This window comes from Pieris napi, chromosome Z (genome assembly GCF_905475465.1).
Source record: "Pieris napi chromosome Z, ilPieNapi1.2, whole genome shotgun sequence".
NCBI lineage: Eukaryota > Metazoa > Arthropoda > Insecta > Lepidoptera > Pieridae > Pieris > Pieris napi.
The window spans coordinates 8,805,222-8,829,221 of record NC_062259.1 but is presented as its reverse complement, the minus strand read 5'-3'; the positions used below and the strand labels follow the sequence as shown (position 1 = coordinate 8,829,221).

The window sequence follows — 24,000 nt, the reverse complement described above, 5'->3', positions numbered from 1 at the left end:
ACAGTTACCTTACTCTATGTCTATGGCCTTTACTTGTATTTTTTCTGCCTTCTTAATTCTTATGGAATATGGATAGTCAATACTCAATAGTCATATTATAATCTTTTTATTATAAATTATAATCACTTCAAACCTAGATAATTTTATCCAGAATTCAATACGTACAATAATCGCAATGAAATCTGTATTTTAAGGATATTATTTTTAAATTTTACCGTAATGACATGTTATTAATTTAACCTTTAAACTTAAACCTTTATTGTGGTTGGAAGGATTATATGGATTTTAAAATATATCATAATGATTAATTAGTCAAATTAAGTTTGTATATGCAACTTTAAGGATACAATGTTTACTACACAACATGTTTCTCGTGTTCGCCGTCTCTATAAGCTGATATTTCGAGTACATAGAGCTCTACCACCAGAGTTGAGAGTTCTAGGAAACAATTACGCAAGGGATGAATTTAAACGCCACAAAACTTGCAGTACTGAAGAAGCAAAAATTTTTCTTAATGAATGGACGGTAACTACGATTTAGTAATTGAAGAATGAGTTTAACAAATAATGTGAAGGTTTGATGCAATTTTAAACTGTTTCAGGATTATGCTATTAATATCGCTAAACAGACAAAGCCTCTTAACCAAGCTAGAAACAAAGATATCGGAAAATATCTGGATCCAAACCTGTTAGACTATATGACTGATGAGCAGCTTGTTCAGCTTTACGAATTGCATAAAGCAACATCTCTAGAAACTGATGATGTAACTGTTACCGAAAATGTAAATAACGAAAAACAAACTAAACCTTAATAATTTTAATGTGATTGTAGTTAATTATTTATTTTTGTGATATTGGATGTTATAATAAAAATACTTTAGTTTTATAAAATTATTGTTTTGTTTTATATCTCTAGTGTTAGTTTTCTCCATAAGATTTGTCTTTTTTTTATACCTTACAATGTAAGGCTTACATTACTACAGAGAGTTAATTTCTGAAAGCTAAAAATAATGATTGTGCATACAAAATACCAATAATAATATAAAAACTTTTTATTAGGTTAAAGAAAAAAACAACAATTAGACAATTTAGATTTAAAAAACATTGGTAGTGGCTACAAATTAAATAAGTATATTTAGACTATGTTAGAGGTAAACCCTGTTTAAAAATGTTACCTTGTCTGGTAGCTTGTATATTTGAAAATTTATACAAATGCAAATCTGGTATCATTGGGGTATTTACTGTAAAACAAGCAGACATTTCCTGCCTGGGCGAGCCTTAAATTCACTAGTATATCTACTTAAATAAGAATCACAATTTCAATAACCTATGGCTTTACATGCCTATGTACACATTATCACATCCATGCACCTTCATTGCTTCCTTAATTATTGTCATATTAAAAACATTTAAAATCACAGACAACTTAAAACCATGCCAGATTAATGCTTTATTTATTGTGAATTACATACATTTGTTTTGTAAATGTGATTTTTAATCAATAAAAAAACTTAATTGCAGTAAACAGTTTGTTAAATTTACTAGGTATCTCTCATAATATAAATTGTAGATGTTTAAATTTAAGCTGGCTGGTGTTATAGATAAAGATAATATATACAATATATAGATACAATTATTTGTTTTTATACTCATGGCAAGCTCGGAGCACCCTTGCAGTTGCCAAACTCTCTTTTTAAATAAAATATAGCAGAGACAAAGTCGCCAAATCGGAGTGTACCATCCCTCCTCATGTATTTGAACACTAATATCGCCATTAATTTTTTACTAAGCATAAAGCCAACTTTGGCTAAAGCAGCATGAAGCCTTTCCACCACAAGCACTCCCCTTGTTTTAGTGGTATACACTCTAAATATTTCTTCCCAGTGCCAAAGACTGATCAATAAATTTTTATAGCTTTTTAAGTGAATACGACCTATAAGGTCTTTCTTGTTTGGCATTTCCATACCTAATATTATTTGCCTACAAGTTTCTATTGTGGCACAACTTTGTAAGTAGTCATTTGGCAATGATTTTTCTAAGACATCTTGAAGACCAAAGGCATCTACAGTTTTATGTTCATCTGCTAATTGAAGGAATAATATGTTGTATGGTGTTAATATATTACTATTATTTAATACAGAATCGGCTTCAAACACAATTTGATTAAGTAGACGTGCGCGGATGTCCAATTCATTTGATATTGTAATTGGTTTCAATGTGAATATTCTAAGTGTAAAACTGCCTTCTTTACGAGGTTCATACGTCGTTGGTATAATCACATATATGCCAGGTTCAATGAGAGCCCTGAAATGATCTTTAGATTATTAAGAGGATACTGAAACTACTAGTTTTAATTTAAACTCTCCTATCAAGAGGATAAGACCAATAAGGTATAAATAAAAATGTAAAAGCTGTACAATATACTTACATAGCACTAACGTGGCGAGCATTTGAATAGTGAGCATTTAGTAAAACGTCAGTGTTGGTTAATAAGCTGTCTGAAGCTTTTTCCTTTAAGATGAATTTTAACCTATGAACAGTAAAGCCAATGACTTGCGATTCCAATGAATTGCTTTGCTGAAGTGATATAATAATTGGAGTCCGACTATCTATCAAAAATTGAAATTGTGGGTTTAAGTGGAATGACTCTGTAAAAAAAATTAAACATACTTAACAAGCATTTGCTTTCGGTTGTGACCTGTTAAATTAGGTATTTTAGGTTAGGTACCAGTATTGTTCTTGCAACCTCCAGCTGTCACTCCCTTTACCCAGCTTCCTTGGCGGTTTTTTGAAAACCATTTGGTTTTGTACGTAAAAGTGGGTTCTAGTTGACAAGATTCTACATCGAAGTGTAATAATCGCATACAAGTGATAATTTTTTCAAGCTCGCTAAATGGTACCCAGAATCCCTGTTCAGTTGACAATATTTCATTCTTTTTAAATGCCGATAAGGAATCCCATCTGTAAAGGTAATAATTATAATCTTTATTAGAGGTCACGAGTTACATTAAAACAATAAAATATACACAAGGTACTAAACACTATTAAATAAATTATCAGCCCTGCGATTCTGTAACTCACTTTTCGACTTTTACATTTTATTACTTGGCATTCTAATAAACTACAAGCTCCCACCTTTTCAGAATGCTAAATCATAAAATGACTGCTTCACAACTGATTTCAGAGCGACCGCCGATGCGAAAACCGCTGTGTGAGTTCGAAAAGTGAGTTACAGAATCGCAGGGCTGAACTCGTATTAACAATCTCATCATTTTATTTGATTGGGTTTTAATAATAGTTTGAGATACTTACATGGCATTATAATTAAGTTCGAAGAATCGATTAAGCTTTTGGTCACCAGGTGGTAAGAGGGGTACTACTATACGGACTATATAGATAAAACCATCTGAGGTATTAACCTGTATAAAGTAAAAGAAATGTTAAAACGAATCTCCGAACCAACCAACTTTTACCTCGGAGTAACTTACTTTATCTATTTCGTATATAAGAAATAGTTTAGAATTCGTAATTGATTCGAATGGTCCAGGTCCTGACGGAGCAAATGCAAGAGCGATAGTTGAAACTGATTGTAAGCGGTGATATAATATTTGCACCTGATTTAGAAGAGGCAATGAACTAATTTCAACTATGCCCCCAGTGAGGTCCATAAGACCGTCCTCTGCATTGCCATATTTAAGGGCTTCATAGGAACCGTGCAATCTAGGAACAAGAATAATAATTATGCAACTCATTATCTTTACTACCGGTACATTTTTTCGATACGATTTTTATTGTTAAAATAAATAAAATAAAATATGTTTATTATGGAACATAAGATACATGTATCACTTATTCCACGTCATTAAATTTGAATTTGTAGGCATCCCTACTCATCGGCAAAGAAGACAGAGGGTGTAGGCCGAGAGAAAAAGCCGGCGTAAAAAACTCTCGGTACTCTTTTAAAACAGCAAATCATCAAACAACACTTATTTAAAACAAATATCGCAAATTAATTATTATATTCTCGATATGTGAAAATAAATCATTTGAAATTAATAACATACTTTGCATAAGCTTTTTCCAATAGAGCTGCCCAAAACTGCATGCCGTGAGTGTTGTGTATGAAAACGAGCTCTCCATTCACAGTTGGTAATCTGTCATCAATGATTACAACTTCCCATTTTCCGTTCCACCATATACGAAATCTGAAATATTGAAATTATAAATTACTGTAAGAGTCTCCCCTTGGTGTAGACGACGATTAGTACCACTGGCCCGTAGGGTAAAGTGCACAGGCGCTAATTAAAGATTTAAGTTGGCGCCTGATAGATAGTACCGGTGACCCCAGAGCTGGTGCTTTCCTCGCTCAACGAATAAGAATCGCAATACAGCGAGGAATTGCTGTCAGCATTAAAGGTACACTGTCACCGGGACCACACTGTTTCAATTGTTTATTTATACATTTTTAGTTATTATAAATATGTAGGATGTACCTTTCCCTCGCAATACGCACAATATTAATACTTGGAACAAACGCAGGCTGCAATTTACCCGTACTAGACTATCTAAAGTTAGTAACTCGTTAGTAGCTATTCAAAGAGGGAACGCTGCCAGTATCTTCGGAACCTTGCCTAAAGGGACTCCTTTTAATAATATATTTTAGTTATTATATGTTAAGGTTAGTTATTTATTTCAATATATGTTAGTATTAAATCATTACATAAGCTTTGTATTTACTGTTTTTATTATTATGTTATATTAATTTGTATTTCAGGACTGCCGTAAAGTAACTGCAAAATGTATCATGCATTATTGTAACTACCGATTAGAATACCTGAAAATCCCGGCATAATTTGATTGGAAGTCTTGTTCTAATGGCACGACATGTTTGAAAATTCCCCTAAACTTGTGGAGAACCTCCATACAACCCATTAGCCACGAATCTCCTTAAAAAATACACTTTGTTAAGTTTATAGGTAAGTAACCATTTCTTATATTGCATTATTATTAATAATCTGAATTATTAGTATTAATCCAAACGGCTATCACGTTTCGAACAACGCAGAACACAAAAATGACCTTATCGCAATAAATAATTTACGTAGTAAGGCCGATTTACATTATCTTAGTGTTTAGGAGAGTGCTTTAGGATAGTACTTTAGTTGAAACATGTAAACGCTACTTGCTTTAGTAAACGCTACGCTAAAGAACTTGCCTTTCAAGTTGTACTAAAGCACTCTCCTAAACACTAAGATAATGTAAATCGGCCTTTACGCGAACTAAATAGATAGAACAACTTACCGAGTGGGCCATTATCGAGATCAAAACCATGAAAGGTGTCATCGATAAAAATCGGATTTTCATGCATTTCCTGTAAATAAAATCAAAACATTTCATTTTAAGTCAAGTACGAGTAGGTATCTCTTATTATTTACCAATCTAGTAGTATAGTTTTTTGGATTGATTAAGCGATAATAGGTTTAACTGTGCTAAGGGACGAACGTACGCTAGTGTTTGGTCAACAAAGATATATAGAGCAAATAGCATTTCTAGTCCATTGGATGTGATGATGATGAACATGATTCATTGGTTATAAATATAATAAAGTCAAAAACGAGACTTTACTTTCTCCTTTAACGATACTTAATATTATCACAAAAAGGCCTAAACTTAGACAATTAATTAAATAAACTGATCTTTTTTTTAGAACAGGTGGCAAACGGGCAGGAGGCTCATCTGATGTTAAGTGAAACCGCCGCTCATGGACACTCACACTGCCAGAAAACATGTGCGTTGTCAGCCTGAAGAAGTGGTTTTTGAAGGACTAAAAGTCAAATAGGTTCGGAAATACTGCACGTGGGTAGCTAATAGTAAAACAGTGCCTTAAAAACGCTAAGTTGTGGAAAGACGGACGTCGAGGTGATACGAGTGTATTAGGAGGTATGTGTAAAAACAAAAAAATGGGCAGCCAAGTTACTTGATACTTTATTCTCCAAAATGGCATGCTTTATTAGACAACTAAAAAAAATATTCTCAAAGTTTTGGGTCTTAATTTATAAATACATACATTTAAAATATTACAAATAATTTAAAGAAATCTATTGAGTATGAGGGTGTGCAATTATTTAATCAAATAAAATTCGTAATATTAGCGTGTTTAATCAATTCAAAAGGGCATTAAATATACATATTAGAATGAGCCTAATCAACTAAAATTGGGATAGCTGATGGCGACGCGTATCTCGTTCGTATATTATATTAAGTTTCTCATGTAAATTAAAATACATTTGTTGTAGTGAGAAATAAAGTTCTTTAAACATTAAAATTATTTAAGAATAAACCAGCAGCAACTCTGCTTAAAATGTAATTTCTTTTACGTTTGTGGTCATCATCATTAATGACAGAAGGTACCTATGACCCTTGGCCCTCTCCGGCGTTACGCCTATGGAATTTGCGAAAAGATAAGAAACGTCGTTCAAGCAATTTGTGTGTATAAATATGTTCATCAATCTACTGAGAAAGTGAAAGTTAAAACTAACCCATTGTTATCACGAAGTTTAGTTTAATGGTGTAAACATGGACGCACTCGAACTGGTTCCACTTGCTTTGGGTTTTTGCAAACAGCTGGTTCAGCCAACATACGGGGTTTGAGTTCCAGGGAAAAAAATGCCCAAATGTGGCATGATTACTTAAACTTAAGTCTTGGGTGAACTGTTTCGTGTACCGCTATTAATACTTACAGCCGGCCTCTTCCATTCGAATTGGACATCGGGGATTTGATGATAAAATAGTGAAATTATTTCTGCAGGGAAGTCAGGATCGCACCATAATGTGTTCCTTTGGAAACAAATGGTCCGTATCTTGTTGAAATCGTCCATTTTTTAGTGGACGTCGCAAACCATGGAATACAAAAGTGCCAACTGTCCCTTAATACTATGTATTCGGCGATGTAAGTTAAGCCTAAAACAAAGTGGGTTTTATTATTCTAATTACAAAGGAAACACAATGTATTAAGGACTTAAGCATTGAATTAAATTTGTATTTATAAATCAAATTTAATATCAGGGTTAGAATTTCATGACAACTTTGGTCAGAATCGTAGTAATATTTCGTTTATTTTATTTTGTAAGAATGATTAATAATCGAGGAAGGTATCGATAGGTCAGTAAGTGCTACACGTCACTGCGACCCACTTGTTCAGCTCTCCACTCCGTCCATGTGTGGAAACGACCAATGCCATGGTAATCTGCGCACGCGCAAAGCTACAACCGACCGCGGAATGAAAAGATAAATTTTTGCACTACCAATTATTACGGCATTTTGATTTACATAAATTATTGTATATGTTTTGTCTTCTATAGTAGTTTATCCACTTTGTAAATCATTAAACATAAAGTTAATACTTAACTTTAATTCTATTCTATCTATTCTATTCATAAATACATATATACGTAATAACGTAAGTATATCGTATTGAACGTTAAAATTTGAAGTTTTGATTGTAAAAGGGTAAATGTAAAAGATAACGCCGCCGCTTATTACTTAAGCTTCACAAGAAAAAGTAGACTACCGGTTTTATGTGCTCATGGTTTGGAGATAGCAATGAGAGCCTTCATTCACAATAATATTCATGAATAAATGCTAACGCGTGCAAAATACAACCTAAGTAGATACTATTTGATTATTTAAAAGCCTTTACAAATTATTACTTAAGTACTTATAATAAAACTTACAGCAATACACATAGAAGATTATACATTTCTTTCATTTATACAATTCTTAAATGTAATGCACAGCGAAGACGTAACGTTTTTATAGTTATTATCAATGCACACATCACTTTCGTTCCAAAACCGTTATTTAAAGATATTAATTGTACTATAAATTTATCTTAAGCACGCTTTGTGTCTTCCGAGATTTTTCTTAGCGTTGGAAAGAACGTTAGTATTACCAGGAAAAGGAACTAGTATTACTAGGAAAATGAACTAAAAATAGAAATTTCGCAATAAACGCTTATCCAAAATCAATATGCAGTGTAAGCTCTTTATTACGCCATTTGTTATAAAGAAATCTCTCCATAACGTAAAAATGAGTTAAATTTATTTGGTTTTAATAAAAAAAAATACTAATTTTCTATTACGAATTAAAATGCTCGTCCCCTGATATTCGTTATAAAGAGAATTTCACTGTACTTAAAATGCAATGTGGAAAGCGATTATAAATTTTACCTAAAACTACCGACTATAAACTAACAACTGATATACCCAATATAAAATGATTAAATTTAACGCACAGCGTAACTTATAAGTAATATTGTTATATTAATTAGTAGGAACTTTGCAAGATAGAAAGTTGGCGTAGTGATTGAAATGTAGTTGCAAAACCCATATTAAAAATATAAAGTACCTACTAGTATAGTATATTTCTACAATTATAAAAAGTTTAAATTGCTATCCCCATTCTACAAAGAATCATTTTTCTTATTTACAAATGCTTTAAACAAACATTAACAGTAAACACAATTTTCGAAAGTAGATTGGAGACAATTCTAGATTTAGAACTCCTTACAAAATTTAAAAAAATGTTAGACTACTGCACCTTTTACATATATTATGTGATAAATAATATAATAATAATTGTCCATATTATTAAAAATGTGTAAAAATTAACTGACAACTCACCTCGTTATACACACCACTCACGACCTATTGCTAAACGCAACTGTGAACTGAGCTCGGTCGCTCGAGCTGGCCGCTGACGACGCCTGGTGTTAAAGTGATGTCTATGGTAGGAGCGAGCGATTAAATATGTGCCGTAAACCCGCTTTAAGCTTTAATTTACGCTTTAAGCAAAACTATTTAATTATCAGAACTATATACAACGTAGAAAAAACGATATGGTATTTTTATTGAGCCCGTTTGCACTATATAGGTGTACTATGCATATTAACGTAACAGTAAAGGAAAATACATATAATTAATTTAAAATCCTATATTCTCATACTCGGCCGGATGAAAAGAAAACCTACGGCCGGGACACAAAACGGCAACGTCTCTTGAAAAATTTTCAATGGGAACTATCCATTGTATTTTTACTAAATACAGTATGTTGTTTGTTGTAAAAACTAATAAACATTGGTACTCTCAGTCTGAGTAAGAGAACATTGAAATATTTTCACACTATTATGAATCTTAAACGAGTGTAATAAAATTAAGTGTAATATGTCTCGACTCTCGAGCTTGTTTATCTTGAATTATTATTTTCTCAATTTTCGACCTAGCTATGATGGGAAGGTAAAAATACTTAAGGTGACCTTGAACTATAGTGTATACATTTTAGTTTAATCTATTTTTAATTTCGTGTCAACAAGTATAACTTTAAAAAAAAGTTAAATTCATTGTAATGCAGCGACGATTTGTGCCTACTAATAACAACATAAAATTATTTATTTGAGATGCCCTAAAGAAATCATATCACCTTTGAAGTCAGGATTCTAAAATATGTATAAGTACATACATATGTATATAGTTTTCAGTATGCTTTCTAGAACGATATCACATCAGATGATGGATCGCGCATTCCCATCAATATATAGTTTCAATTTGATACTGAGAAAACTGTAAGTATATTAGTCATGCCTAACTCCATGTCTTGATATCAGAAAAAGCGATTAGCGCTATATTAACAGACATTTTTTTTTATTTTATAGGCAAGCAAACAGCAAACTTGTAGTACAGAGTAGCTGTACTACAAGATGTTGCAAAACAAAATGCGTACCATTTTGTATATACATATTGTACAAAACTGACTCTAATATATGGATCGCTTGTGAATTTACCGCTTTGTTACCCGCTATCTAGTATAACGCGGACTTTGTACTCTTGCCAGTACTACCGCCCCGCCCCGCACCGTAAAAACCCGAAGCCCAGGCTAAGGTAAGCGCGCAATATTTTGTTATGATTTTATGATCTACTTAATAGTAAAAAAATAACAATAAAGAAAAGTGCATTCAAATTTGGCCTAAACGGCCTTTTAGTCTCATAACATTGTCATACTAAAAACATTTAGTTGTTGCCTTAAAATAAGACTGCCTTAAATTAGCAATAATGGTTTTAATACTTTTTAACGAAGTAGGTAATTTATTTTATGGAGTAAAAAATAATATCTCGTAAGATATTTATGAAGTAATTTCAAAATAAATTTTGATTAAAATTAAATGCTCGTGACGGTAGTTGTTATTTATCATGTTCAAAAATCATTATTAGCTACAATATATTTAATCAGTCAATTAACAATTTTTAATTTATAAACAATTTAACCTTACTTATACAGTATATGCAACTTCCAATAAATTACTTGATTTGTATTTGATTCATTCGATTTCTGTTTAATATTTATGTAATTTAATATGTCTCATAAACGCGTCGGTCCATTAAAAAAAAAACACCATTGGTTGTGGTGTTTTTTTTAAATGTATTACTTAACTATCAGATAATATCGTTCAAGAACTGGGGCATTAATACGTTAATAAAAAATAATTATAATATGATTATATATATTTAAGTTAAGTATAAAATGTTCATAAGACTACCACATTAATTATATTTGCTAGTACTTATTATTTATTTTGAATACATTTAAATAGCTTATTTATACTCAGGCAACAAACTCTAACATTGAGAAAACTTATTAATTCTACTAAATATAAAGTTTAGTATAGGCATTACAAGTTCGTATATATTGTAAATTGATAAATATTGTAATTATTAACTCCATTTATAACCGTAAAAATATTTATAACATTGAAGGTATTGTTGTTTGTAACCTGCCAATTTCACATTTCATTGAAAAAATTTCTTGACAAGGCAGACCTAGCCTTATCAAGCATACATCGCATACATCGTTGATTTTTAGTCTAAGACGGAAGTATATCTTTAAATAACTTTACATGTATTAATGTAAGATTCATAGTCATAGCTAAGTTTGACTCCGGTTTGTAGTAAACGTATGCAATTTGACATACGGAACTTAATCTTAAATACTACTTAAAGTGAATGGTATAAATTCTATACAAATGACATACAAAATACGGCGTACGTACTGGCAACTAAAATCAGAGTCGTTCATTAAAAGTTTAAACATTTAGTAAATATTTAAAAAAAAAACTTAAGCGTACACTTCCCTATGCTTTTTTAAAACAATCTTTTACTAATTAGGTATTTAGTATATATAGCTGAGTTGCATAGTTCTCTAGCTATATAACTATTAATGTATCCTTAGAGATTATTTAATGAACGACTCTGACCTGTAAAAGTTCTAAGAAGTCTATTTATAATGCAAATACATATCCTATTATCTTATACAAAATAAGAGTGTTGAGTTGCCGGACATGAATCTGGAGGCGGCGGATGACTGCAACCCACTAGCACTCTACAGGAAGGTACAGGCGAAGGCGTGTATTGCTATAAACAAAATATTTTGTTAAATTGACTTATTTTGAACTAGCAGTAAAAAGGAAAATTATGATCGAGTTTGTAGTCTGACTTTCATTAATAGAGTATAAACCAGTTCTAGGCACATTTCTAGTTTCGATTCACGGATGACGTATTTTCCACGCTGCTGGCTTTCTTCTGTACCTTATTATTTATGGCACTTTATTTCAGTTTTTGTCAGCCAAATTCCCATTTTACTTTTTGACAGTTTTGAGGTTTATACAACTTTACAGATATAACCGCAAATTAATAAATTATTGAGATGACAGTTTGGTTGTTACTGATTTATTAACGATTTAGAATAACTTCTACTTACATTCTGACATGCCGCAAGTTGATTAACTGTTATATTTGTCGTACCAAGAAGACGTTCTTCCCGGGTAAAGTCGGGTTCTCGGTGAAATGTGCCTTGAAATAAAAGAATATTATAATGCATATAGACAGTAGGTATACATAATTAGGATAATACTTAAAATACTCAAGCAATAAATAATTCTAGGGTGTTTTAAAAACAGAAGTTGATCAGATTAATTCCGAATAATCCGAATATTTTAAATATAAATCCTCTGTGTGTGTGTTTGCAATTAACCTCCTCCTAAACGGATTTTGATGATATTTTTGTGTGTTGTTGTGAATGGTTTAGATGTTCAATAAGATTTTTTGTACTTAAGACGCGTGTACAAAGAAAGACAATATTTGTTCATGAATTGCATTTGGCTCTCATTTAGAACCCAATTCTTTTTTTGAAGACGATAACAGTAAACTACTTGCTCGTGTTAGGTATATAAATCGATAATATACAAAAAGGTCCAGCCTGCCTATATTTCTTCGTGCATTAGTCTTTATTTGTAATAATAAATGAGAAAAAAATAAAACGAAACCTTACCATCAGATCGAGGTACTAAATCGGGGTTGTGTTCGACTGCATCTTTCTTGCTTCGGATTAGTTTGAAGCAGACAGCTGATCCAGTCACTGCGGCTGCTATTACTCCAACAATAGCTATACCCTCAAGCCAGGGCGTCCAACTACCAGTTTGGGAGTACTTTTTAACGGCTGAAATTATAATATATACCATTAAAATTTACGATATTATTAGGGGATTATCTAATTTATGGGTAGGTAGAGATCTTTTAAAATTGTTATCAGCCTTGCTATTCTGTAACTCACTCTTCGAACTCTGACATCGGTTTTCGCAGCGGCGGTGGCGCTCAAATCAGTCGTGAAGCAGCCATTTTACGATTTGGCATTCTGTTAAACAATAAACTACAAGCTCCCTCCTTATCAGAATTCCAAATCATAAAATGACTGCTTTTCGACTGAGTTCGAAAAGTGAGTTACAGAATCGCAAGGCAGTTTCAAATATGTTGAACAAAATGCTACCTGACGCACTAATAGGTGTTATTGTCTGCAGATGTAATGTTTTGGGTTCACTTCGCCCTCTAGAATTTGCGGCGTACACTACAGCTGTTAAATTTCTTTCATCTTCTATATCAGGGAGTTGAAATTGTCCGGCGGTGTTTGAAATATTGTGGACTAAGGTACCGTCCGCGTTCAGCAGTTCTAAGTACACAGTTTGTGTTCTACCTCCATCCCAACCTTAAAGAAAAAAAAAATTTGAAACGTTAACTCATTATTACTAATATTATAAATAATAATGTATTTTTGTACTCAAAGCCTTTAACACAAAACTGCTGGATCGTTCTCAAAAATTCTTTCACCTTTAGATGTCCAACCGTGTGTGTTATACATAATAAACTACATTACGAAAACTGTATAGAAATTATAATTATGTTAAATAAGTTAAAATAAAATAAGTAAAAATTACGTTGGCCTCAGCGGGATTTTTGATCGAACGTTTTCATTTCATTACGAAATTGAGTAGGAAATGAATGAATAAGGCGGTACGTAACTGGGATTACAAGCCATTTCATGATTACTAATTATCACAAGCGATCATTTAATATACGCACTGGACAACATACTTCGCGATAGACGTGATTTAATAACACAAATCAAATGTTTTTCAATATGGAAATGCTCACGTGCCCAATCGTGAATGTCATTTCTATCTTAAATTTTTTCTTTGTTAATAGTACCTTTTTGGCAGTGGATACGGATGGCGTGAGGATAAGAGCGTAGCACGACGCAATCAGGTGCCCGTGGTGGGCCGCCTTCTGATATAGTATATGAGCAAGGACGTTTTTGTTCCCCAAACGCGTTTGTCGCCCGGCACAGCAGAATACCAATATCACTCTCCCTAGGAAGCCAGGTCAATGTAGATGAGTACCTGTGTGTATGACCTGGTAGCTTCTGTAAAATGAGGGAATCAAATTAAAACAACCATACAATGATGTGTTTGTACACGTTACCGTAACATTGTGTTTCAGTGATCAATTTCCTTTAAAGATCAACCTAAACTTTTAATAAAGCAATAAATAATATTGTCTGTCTTATATACAATATAATATATCCGGGCTAAACCAATTTTAAAATAGACATTTCTTTGCATTCATTCGTTTTTTATACAGACGAAATGCCTAAAAGCTTATCACTGAAACATTAAGTGTATCTCTTTCGTGATCCTTTATTTGTCTTAATACGCAAGTAGGTGATCAGTCTTCCGTGCCTGACACAGGCCGTTGACTTTTTTGGGTCTAAGCCCTAAGGCATGTAGGTTACCTCAAATGTTCCTACACCGTGCGAGCTAGTTCGTAAGTCCATTGGTGCACAGCCGGGCATCGAACCTACGACCTCAGGGATGAAATGATGATGAAACCATTAGCCGACACAGCTATAATAATATTAATATCCGTGAGTTACCTTCACACTAGTGTATAGTGTTCTAGAGTCCGCAAAGGTCCAACTAAACTGTAAAGGTTCCGGTGATGCCTCAACAACGCAAACCAAAGTTTCAGCTTCTCGCTCTACAGCTCCTATAGTTTCTTCCCTTGTTGAAATACATAAGGGGCGAACTAAAAAAAACACTTAAAGTAAATTCTATACTCAATAAAATCATATCAATACAGTATAATATCCATGTATTCTTTAATCAAAATTACAACCAACATACGTGGTTTTATAAAAAAATAATTAAGTCAAATGATATAATTAAATATGCATTTATATGTTAACTACTGCTGATAGTAGGTTTTTGTTTAAGTCGTAAGTCAAGAGCTGAAAACAAACTCATGAACCTTACAGTGTGTACGGGACAACATAATTGTCGAATCGGTTTGTAAGAAACATGCCAAAGCCTTAGTATATTTCAGTTTATTTATATACGACACTTGGAAATAACGTGACTGTCTATAGGTATCAAACATCATAACATATTTCACCTGTTTATAATAATAATATAGATAAGTAGTCTTACATCCAACATTCAATGTGACTTTGTCTTCAAATACTCCGTTCGGTAAATGAGAATTGTGTGCGCGACAGACGAGGTCATGTTTGGTGTTCCGAAGCGACGGCGCCAGTGTTAATGAAGACACAGTGTAGTTTCCATCATGCAGTTCCTGATCAAGATAAACTAAACGGTATAGTTTTTTTCTGATGACTAAGAATATTTAATTTGACATTTATTGAAGTGAAACTTCTTTAGAATCGTTGTGATTTCAAACCGGATGCAACGGAAAAAGCGACAGTAAAAAGAGACAGACACATAAATTAATAGGATTTGGCGTGAGAGAGAGTGAGATAGGAGGCATTATACAGTGTATAAACTTTAAATTAGTGTGTATTTGAACATTTTCTGAAATAAAAAAACAGATTTAATGAAAATTAAATAAGTAAGTCAAGTAAGTAGTTTAATAATAAAATTAGATTATTTATCAATTTTATTTACAAATCATTAGTTATAGAAACTTTTTGAAGTGAAAACTTCGTACTACACTTAATTAATAGTTTATACACTTCCTATCTCATTTTCTCCCAAGTTGGATCTTGTAAATTTATTTCAAACTTTTATTATTTTAGTTTTTTACCAAATTAAAGATTGATATTAAAGTTATAAATAAAAATATATTTTTTTAAAGAAAACATCCTACATTTAGATAGAGAAAAAGTCTAATTTACATATTTTAATTATAAAAACTTTGTTTTTGAAGGTTTCATTTCTACCACGTGTGAATTGGACACATGATTTTTTGTTTTTGTTGTAATTATAGGTGTTTCAACCCCTAGGTACAGAAGCTACTACCACTATCACATCACAATTAAATTCGAGTGTGCTCTTTCATATTACAACTTTTGTATTCATAATACAGGATTAATACGGCGTCTGAGGGATTGGCGCCTGCGCACAACCAATTTCAGTCTCGGTGAGAAATTCATTGAATGGTCAAAAGGACAGGGCAGAGGCTGGCGCTTGCGCCGCGCGGTGTCTTTTGTATAACATAACTACCTACTTTCTCACAAAACGGAAACGTCGCATGTACAAATTGTCACTGAGAAACATCCATTGTATTTTTACTACATGTTTGTTAACAATTCTATTTTAACAAGGAAACGACATTACCTATGTTTCAAACTGTAGGTATTTATATAAGTGACGTATTTTAAAAGTAATTTATTGAATAGCTGTCAAAATACACAGATTGAACACATGTACAAAACTAAGCTAGTAAATAAGCAACTCATCATACTTGAAGTATTTTAAAGATAAGTGTAAAAATCACTTATTGAGAAAAATAAGGCCTGCTCAAAAGTTTACGCAGCTACGTCATAGAGTGTATTGAAAGTTTTTAAAAGTGGTTGTATCATTATTAGTTTTATTTTCTGAGTCATAAACCATAACAAATATATAACGGGTGATGTTCTGCTTGGAGTAAAGATGACTTTAAACTACGTTTTTAGAATTCCAGAGGGGAAAAAAGATTCCTTATACGGTACGAAACACACAATATATTATCAGGAGTTTATATTAAAGTGAGAAAAGGATAGATCAATGCCATCCCCAGAAATCATTAGTATAATGAAGATCTAAACTATGGAAATAGAAATAAGAGTAAGTTTCACAATTTATACAAATGGGTGTATATTCTTAGTTTTGTTTACCTTGTGAACACTAGGTCTTAGTAGAACGTCTCCAAGGTGCCATGTTATTGATGGTGGTGGGACACACCCGACAATCACACAATCCACAACACGTGGTTGACCCGCCTCGAAGTCAAAGTTGTTGTTTAAACGAATTTCCACATTAATAGGCGGCACTAAAAATTATTTTAAAATAAACGAACACATTTTTTAATATATATAATTTCTCATAATCATAGACTACACAATATAATTGGATTTGCTTTCCCGCTTTACCATTGTCTATAGGTTGCAACTGTCAGTCATAGTTCCATTGTAAATAACCAGCGTGCATTTAAAGCTCCCTTTTAGCCGTTTCATTCGTTTAAGAAAGAATTATATATAAAGTACGCTTACTACTACTACTACTACTACTACTACTACTAGAAAAAAAATTACTAGAACTCACAATACATTTTCACGACTACGCTTGCGCTTAGCGGCTCTGTGACGTCGGCGTTTTGTGCAAGGCACTCGTAATGCGCGTCAAGCTCATCTCGGGTTGCATTGTGGACGTGTACATCAGCTCGAAGTACTCCAGGACGTATAGTATGGGCTCGCTCTTTTATCACTCCGTTCCGACGCCAGTAGACTAGAGTGTCTGGTTGGTCTGTTTTCGAAAATAGTGTATAACATTATGACGCATATTAAAAGTCTTTTTCGGTTTGATTGTTTCATTTTAGTTACATACGCAGTTTTGGAGAATTGAGGTTCTTTTTACATAACAGGGCAATTGTACTTGTTGTTACAACCATAGGCCATATATCTCCACTTTTGTAAAAAGTATTGTCCATATTCTTATTTTTGTTTCTTTTCTTTCAATTTTACACGAAATTACATAGTTATTTTAATATTTCAAGACCAACTAATATTATTATTTTATATATAAAATAACACACATAACACGCGGTTGTCAACTTACCTTAAATATAAATTTAAATTTTCTTAAGTGAATGTAATTCTTTGCGATATAAATTACAAACCGAACTATTATTTATATATTCCTTGATTGATACTAATTAATTGACTTTATTAAGGACAAGGATATGGGGTGGTAGGTACGATCTCCGGCTGTGCAGTCTATGTGGGCTTTTAATACTTTCTCGTACGATGAAAGGAAACATTAAACATCGCGAGGAAACCGGCATGCCTAAGCAAAGTCAACATGTCTCAAGCTACATGCCTATTAGATCACGGAACAGATTCTGAGGCCCAGACCTAAAAGGTTGTAGCGCCATTGGTAGGTATGTATTCTTACAAGAAAGTTAGGTGACTTTTATAGGTTAAATTTCCACGCGATAGAATGAATTTACTACCGTAGTGAACTGGCTCTAGTTTGGACTACGAATTCTTTTACACAGTAATTTGGGTATCTGCTGATAGTAACATGTGAATGTTTGTGAAATCGAAGCCTCAAGATTAAATACTATGAAAGTGAGTTTATTATTCCGTCAAGTTGTTAGAAAATAACTTACCATCATCAACTTCACAAATTAAAGTCAAATCGGACCCTAGGCTCAGTGGTCCCACGTAGCCCCTCTTTATTTCATCGCCGGCTTCATTGATTATTCGAGGCAACCCCGGCGAATCTATAAGTTCATTCATATTAACTACTAGTAGACCGGCCAAGCGTTGCTGTGGCTAAGGTTTTAGTTATATTACATAGTAGTAACTAGTAACCTATTCAAGGGAAACGGTAGGAGAACACCAGTCATGGGGACCACCATGCTTTTTTGGTGGTAATGCCATTACTTTCAACACTGCGGCATCTGTTAGAATTGTGACTATCATATATAAAATAATATTGCGAGTATAAATTGAGATATAAGCTATCCTATCTTTTAAGTTAGATCAAACTGCACACGATGTGCAAATTTGATTGAAATCGGTTCGGTAGTTTAGGAGTCCATAGCGGACAAATAACGTGACACGTAATTTATATATATATTAAGATAACGCCTGTCGCTTTTACGTTTCCGTATATCAGTATACAATAATTTATTTTTATACTAATTTCTTATATAGTCCACGCCGAAAAAGTAGAAGCCATACGTTCCTACTTATATACATAAGTTACTAGCATTTAATACTAGTATGAAAATATATCTTTTTGTTTCGAAATTAACGTTTAATTTAGTTTTTCATAAATTATACACAACGTCAAAATGTAATCTATTGCTTTTTCTTATTTTAGAGATACATATATCCATAATTATATTACTTTAATCGAATAGAAAGATAGTGATGATTAAAACCAGGCATCAGATATCAAAGTTATATAAAAAGTATTAATAAATACACTACTTATATCAGTATCGTAATGACAACAAAATCGTAAGACAAAAACGCTACTTACCGACCAACCTTATATCAATGACAAAATCAAGAGATGGAGAAGCTTGGTAATGAACCCTACACCTGTATATTCCACTATCTGCCTCAGTGACCCTTTTCAGGAGTAATGAAGTATCATCATAACATGCTCCAGTGTCGCACGATGTACCGTAGATGCGATCTCGATTTATTAACCTGCAAACACATTATGCTAAATATTCTAGATACCTTCCTATCCAACTTGGACATAGGTGTGAAGTTTTAATATATTTTATAGGGCCAATGGGAAGCGACGTCCGTGGAACAATTGACAGTATGTATCTGTTTCGTTTTTTATAAGATTACTAGCTGACCCGGCAAACGTTTGTTTTGCCATGTATATTATTTCTAGGAAACATTTTTATAGTTCAAAAAAATAACTATCTACAATAATAAAAAATAGGGATTGATCGTAGAGGGATGAAAATTAGGGGTTGTATGTATTTTTGTATGCTATATCATAAAAAATCATTTTTTTATCTAAAGATTTAAAAAATTCTTTTAGGGGGTCACCCCTTATCACTAGGGGGGTTGAAAGATAGATAGTAGCTGATTCTCAGACTCACTAAATATGCAAAAAAAAATCATAAGAATCGGTCGAGCCGTTTCGGAGGAGTATGGGAACGAACATTGTGACACTAGAATTTTATATATTAGATTGATAAATTCGTTCGGAACTGCAGTTCAGTTTTTAACTGGAAATAGTCTTGTAACACGACGTTGTTTCTCCGGAACCAATATTCCCGTATTGGTGGTATTATGCTAAGGCGTGGAATTAACGTTGAAAGTGGAAGCGCTTGAGTGAAAAGTTAAGAAAATCATATAATATCGTTTACCTTCTCTCAGAATCTTCATTAGGAAATCGATACAGAAAATCTCTGTCATTTTTCAACCAGAGTACATAAGAGTCTGGGCCATCTAGAAACACTTTTCCCTGGCCGCAGGGCAGACGAGCGTCCCTGCCACGCACTGCTCGCAGCACGACCACTTCTAAACGAAATTATATAAATTAATTTCTAAATATTATGTAATTTTACGTAAATATACCGCATTCATAGCAATTGTAAGGCACTTGACATCGCCCTACGGAAGTGGCAATAACAACAGGGATAAAAGAAATGAAATACCTGGATCTGTGCAAAAGGCTTCTTTGATGATAAAAAAGCAGAAAAGCAGTCTCAAGAGCATACTAGGGCTGAAACAAAATGTTTTTTAAATGCAAAGAGTAAATTAAATCAAACATAGTGTACATACGCAACGCAATTTTGCAATTTTTCCCAAATGTATAATTATTAAGAATTGGTGATCCTGATATCACGATTTAAATAGAATTGATCCGAACCGAAACTAATTCGCGTTGGCAATTTTTTGTTATGTCCTTTGTAAAAAAATACTACTAAGCGTAAAAGATAAAAATTCACCTACTGTTAATAATTATTTTATTGGAGTACTTTGTGGTTGACACGAAATTTACACTAATATTATTTAGAGGTTTGCATTGCTTGTTTGCATTGCCCCAAAACTAATGGACGATCTGATTCACAATTAGAATCTTTAATTTCATACATAGTACATAAGAGAAGAGTCGTATATTAGTATTAGGTAAGATAAAGAAAAAAAAAATTAAAAGTTTCGTCCCTGTGTCAGTGTAGATTTAACGCTGGTAGCATTTCCTCGCTGTATTGCGTTACTTATTCGTTGAGCGAAGAAAGCACCAGCTCTGGGATTACCGGTACTATCTACGCCAACTTAAATCTTTAATTAGCACCTGTACACTTGAACCCCATGGCCTAAACGTCTCTACTCCTAAGAGAACAGAATCGTGAACATGAGTGGGAGGAAAGACTCTTATATACTCTCGTTAAGCAATTAGTTAAGTTAATCAATAAAGCTTTTTATAAATTGGAGGATTATTTAAATAATCGTAATCCTTGGGATTGATTTGCTCCAATTTAAATATTTAAGGCTGCTCTGTCTACAAACAATTTGTATGACTCAGTTCTTGCCCGCTCTATGCCCTTGACTTGCGAACTGGTAGTAAATGTACATTTAGAATCAATTTAACATCTTTTCTGTTGACGTTCATACGTGCACTTGGTTACCTATATGAATAAAGTGTTTTAAGTTTGAGTATATTTGAGCCGTTTATTATTTTCCGCCTACTCTGCGGCCGCCCCAGCTTTTTTGCTTGTCCATGGGAAGTGAGACGGGGCTAACGTGTTCACACAAGTACACTTATGAGGAGTACATATGGGCACTGTTAAGCGGAGGCTGATGGCAATGAGAAGTGATTCAGGGTCCATTGTTTTCAAATGTTCTTCGATGTAACCTTAAGTATGAGAAAAATATATATTGCGTACGCTGTGGAAACTATTGACTATTCAAGGACAAATAGGACAAATTGACCTACTTAGTTTTATAGAATATATCAATATCAAAAATTTCCGTGATACCATGTCTATTATATGTCACGATTACAATTTTTTCACGTTAAAGTATGTAACAACGGATACATTGCGGATAAAAAAAAATCACTTCACGTTTAAGGATATATTGCCTAAGGATTGAAATACTTTAACTGCCGAGTATCTTGCGCTAGTCGAAACAGTTCCTCAGCGGATTTGATGCCGGTCCAGCCCTGCGATTCTGTAACTCACTCTGAAAAGGTGGGAGTTATTGGTGGTGGTTATTGTTTATCAGAATGCCAAATCATAAAATGACTGCTTCACGTCTGATTTGAGAGCGACCGCCGATGCGAAAACCGCTGTGTGAGTTCGAAAAGTGAGTTACAGAATCGCAGGGCAGTCCTGTATGTTCCACAACCATGACTTAGCCGCTCAGGTTAATATTTAAAATCTTAATGAAGCTGAAGAGGTTTTTGCCTGTTTGCTTTGTTTTTTAAAATTGCCGAGGAAGGCATAGAACGTCATGCTACGACCGTATTAACGCGGGTGGAAGAGCAGATATATTTTCGTAAAAAATATAATGTTTAAAGAACTTTATTTCTTATTACAAAAATTATTTTTTATTTACATGAGAAATTTAATATTATATACGAACGAGACACACGTCGCCATCAGCTAGCCCAGTTTTAGTCTAATGGGCTCATTCTGATGTGTATCTTTAATGCCTTTTATTCGATTGATTCTGGCTATTCAATATAGTAGAGTGCCCGGAGCATTCAAAACCGTAAAACCTCGGATTAGAGTAAATGAATTAAAATGATCGATGTGGGATATTGTTTTTTAAACTATAAATTGAAATGTTTACCCAAAATTTTTTTGTGCACTCCATTGTTTCATTGTTAAAACAAATTATTATGAAAAATTAATGTTTGACCATATATTTTCACTTTAAACAGTATTTTTTTTATTTATATGTTAAATCTCACCTGAGTAGACATTTAGAAACATTTTTCAAAGATACCTGTGTATATAAATAGCAGTAGGGATCTCGAACAGGTAGAAAAACGTTGATAATATACTAATTCAATTTATTTATCATGACTCATACAAACAATCATTAAAATTAAGACGCACGCAGTACAGCCCTATTACAACTTTACCGATTTATTTGATCTCCGCTTAAGGGTTTGTTTACGTAGTTATTAAATGAAATCGTTCAGCACATCTAAGGACCGAGGGGTCTGGTTATTGTGGTCGTTTGAAATGCATTTAAACACGCAACCTCCTATACAGTGAGTCACGTGTTGGGGGTAGTAAATAGAAGTTATTTGTACCTAAGGAACGATGAATAAGAATTACCTAATTGTAATATAATACTAGTTGTATTATATTACAATTATATATTATTATTCAAAATATGTTACATAAATCGACCTATAAATTATAAGAATTTTATTGAAATCAGTCAATTCATATGAATTGTTTCGGTTTTTATCGATTTACAAGGAATGCCTGAATAGATTTGTGTTTAGCTGAAAAATTAGAATTTTCATCTCTTTCACCAAAGTTTAACAATTCCTTATTCATGAATATTGTTCAAAAAAATCAAATTTTTCAGTTTTCCGTCTTAGATAGGTTTCCTCATAACTATATCCTAGGAAAACAAATATAATTAAATGAAATGCAAATGAATCGAAAAATCCAAAGACACGGGCTTAGAAAGCACGGCCTCAGGTAGGTAAAAGACTCGCGTCTAACCACTAGACTAATACTTCTCGGCTAACAATACTATTATAATGCAAAGATTTACCTATAGGTTTTTTTATATTAACAGAGATACATAATAAAATAATTTAAAATTAATTTTGATCCATACAAAAACCTAAATAAATTCAAATAGAACCAAAAAACAATCCAGATAAATAATCCTTAAATCATTCGTATTAGAAACTATATATGTAATTTTTAATTAAATAAATAAAACAATAATGAACGGATATTATTATTATAATATTGTTATACATATTTACAAAATAATAATACTATCGCTTCGCGCTGCAGCACAGGGTTTTATTTATATATATACAAAAAGAAAAGCAAGTAAAAATTTCAATTGTATTACCTTTTCAACTTCCACATTTTAGTTTTGGTGCCCTTTACTTAATACACGTGTGCCGCACTAAAAAAGTTCCTATCAAATAAAGTTTTAACCTCTGCTTAGTACTTTTAATACCAGGTAGCATAGGGTTCAACAATATAAACAAAGGGACGTTCCAATTAAAAAACAAACTACTACGAAACAATTTTGAATAACTCTAACGGACCTTGACCGAGTGATATAAATATATAAAATACAACTTTTTTTTTAAATTAAAAAGCAAATCGAAATAATCTTATAATGACGCCACAAATGTTTATTTATCAAGCCCTTAAATAATTTTGTGTGCTTTTTTGTGATTTGTAAAATTTATAAGTGAGAAGTGGGAGAAAAGAACAATTTAGAATTTTAAGATTAGAAAAGTCATCAAATTACTAAACATTTAACTAACACACATATATAAAAATAAAAATACGTAATCACTCTAATAAAAAAAGGCCCAACTTTAGGTTTCTGTCACCAACAATACGTATTTTAATTAACTTTCAATTTTTTT

General features: G+C 32.8%; 3 protein-coding genes across 3 annotated transcripts; 1 reads left to right on the top strand and 2 right to left on the bottom strand.

Annotated features, from left to right (window-relative positions):
• Window positions 1–47: 47 nt before the first annotated feature.
• Window positions 48–893, top strand: LOC125062516 (succinate dehydrogenase assembly factor 3, mitochondrial). Its single transcript, XM_047668510.1, has 2 exons — window positions 48–525; window positions 602–893. Exons 1-2 carry the CDS (start codon window positions 349–351, stop codon window positions 809–811), a joined length of 387 nt encoding a protein of 128 aa, XP_047524466.1. The 5' UTR covers window positions 48–348; the 3' UTR covers window positions 812–893.
• Window positions 894–1,327: 434 nt separating this feature from the next.
• LOC125062515 (calpain-C) lies at window positions 1,328–8,780 on the bottom strand. Its single transcript, XM_047668509.1, has 10 exons — window positions 8,681–8,780; window positions 6,740–6,959; window positions 5,301–5,370; window positions 4,834–4,945; window positions 4,064–4,204; window positions 3,488–3,719; window positions 3,312–3,418; window positions 2,728–2,960; window positions 2,428–2,647; window positions 1,328–2,303 (listed from the first exon to the last, which is right to left on the bottom strand). Exons 2-10 carry the CDS (start codon window positions 6,875–6,877, stop codon window positions 1,649–1,651), a joined length of 1,908 nt encoding a protein of 635 aa, XP_047524465.1. The 5' UTR covers window positions 6,878–6,959; window positions 8,681–8,780; the 3' UTR covers window positions 1,328–1,648.
• A 1,849-nt stretch (window positions 8,781–10,629) lies between these two features.
• LOC125062876 lies at window positions 10,630–23,556 on the bottom strand. Its single transcript, XM_047669105.1, has 14 exons — window positions 23,469–23,556; window positions 20,069–20,136; window positions 19,778–19,931; window positions 18,925–19,097; window positions 18,044–18,157; window positions 16,978–17,178; window positions 16,551–16,705; window positions 14,866–15,010; window positions 14,313–14,464; window positions 13,589–13,802; window positions 12,873–13,088; window positions 12,378–12,545; window positions 11,808–11,899; window positions 10,630–11,461 (listed from the first exon to the last, which is right to left on the bottom strand). The coding sequence occupies exons 1-14, from the start codon at window positions 23,483–23,485 to the stop codon at window positions 11,357–11,359; spliced, it is 1,974 nt and encodes a 657-aa protein (XP_047525061.1). The 5' UTR covers window positions 23,486–23,556; the 3' UTR covers window positions 10,630–11,356.
• Between the last annotated feature and the right edge of the window lie 444 nt (window positions 23,557–24,000).

What these genes read in the sequence shown, in the direction of transcription:
- LOC125062516 (XM_047668510.1), top strand. Translation starts at nt 349, where the DNA reads ATGTTTACTACACAACATGTTTCTCGTGTTCGCCGTCTCTATAAGCTG. An exon ending in TTTTTCTTAATGAATGGACG is followed by an intron (nt 526 to 601) that starts GTAACTACGATT and finishes AAACTGTTTCAG; the next exon opens with GATTATGCTATTAATATCGC.
- LOC125062515 (XM_047668509.1), bottom strand. Translation starts at nt 6,877, where the DNA reads ATGGACGATTTCAACAAGATACGGACCATTTGTTTCCAAAGGAACACA. An exon ending in TCGAATGGAAGAGGCCGGCT is followed by an intron (nt 5,371 to 6,739) that starts GTAAGTATTAAT and finishes TTTTATTTACAG; the next exon opens with GAAATGCATGAAAATCCGAT. An exon ending in TTATATACGAAATAGATAAA is followed by an intron (nt 3,419 to 3,487) that starts GTAAGTTACTCC and finishes TACTTTATACAG; the next exon opens with GTTAATACCTCAGATGGTTT.
- LOC125062876 (XM_047669105.1), bottom strand. An exon ending in CGTAGTCGTGAAAATGTATT is followed by an intron (nt 16,706 to 16,977) that starts GTGAGTTCTAGT and finishes AATAATTTTTAG; the next exon opens with TGCCGCCTATTAATGTGGAA. An exon ending in CCGTATCCACTGCCAAAAAG is followed by an intron (nt 13,089 to 13,588) that starts GTACTATTAACA and finishes TTTTTCTTTAAG; the next exon opens with GTTGGGATGGAGGTAGAACA.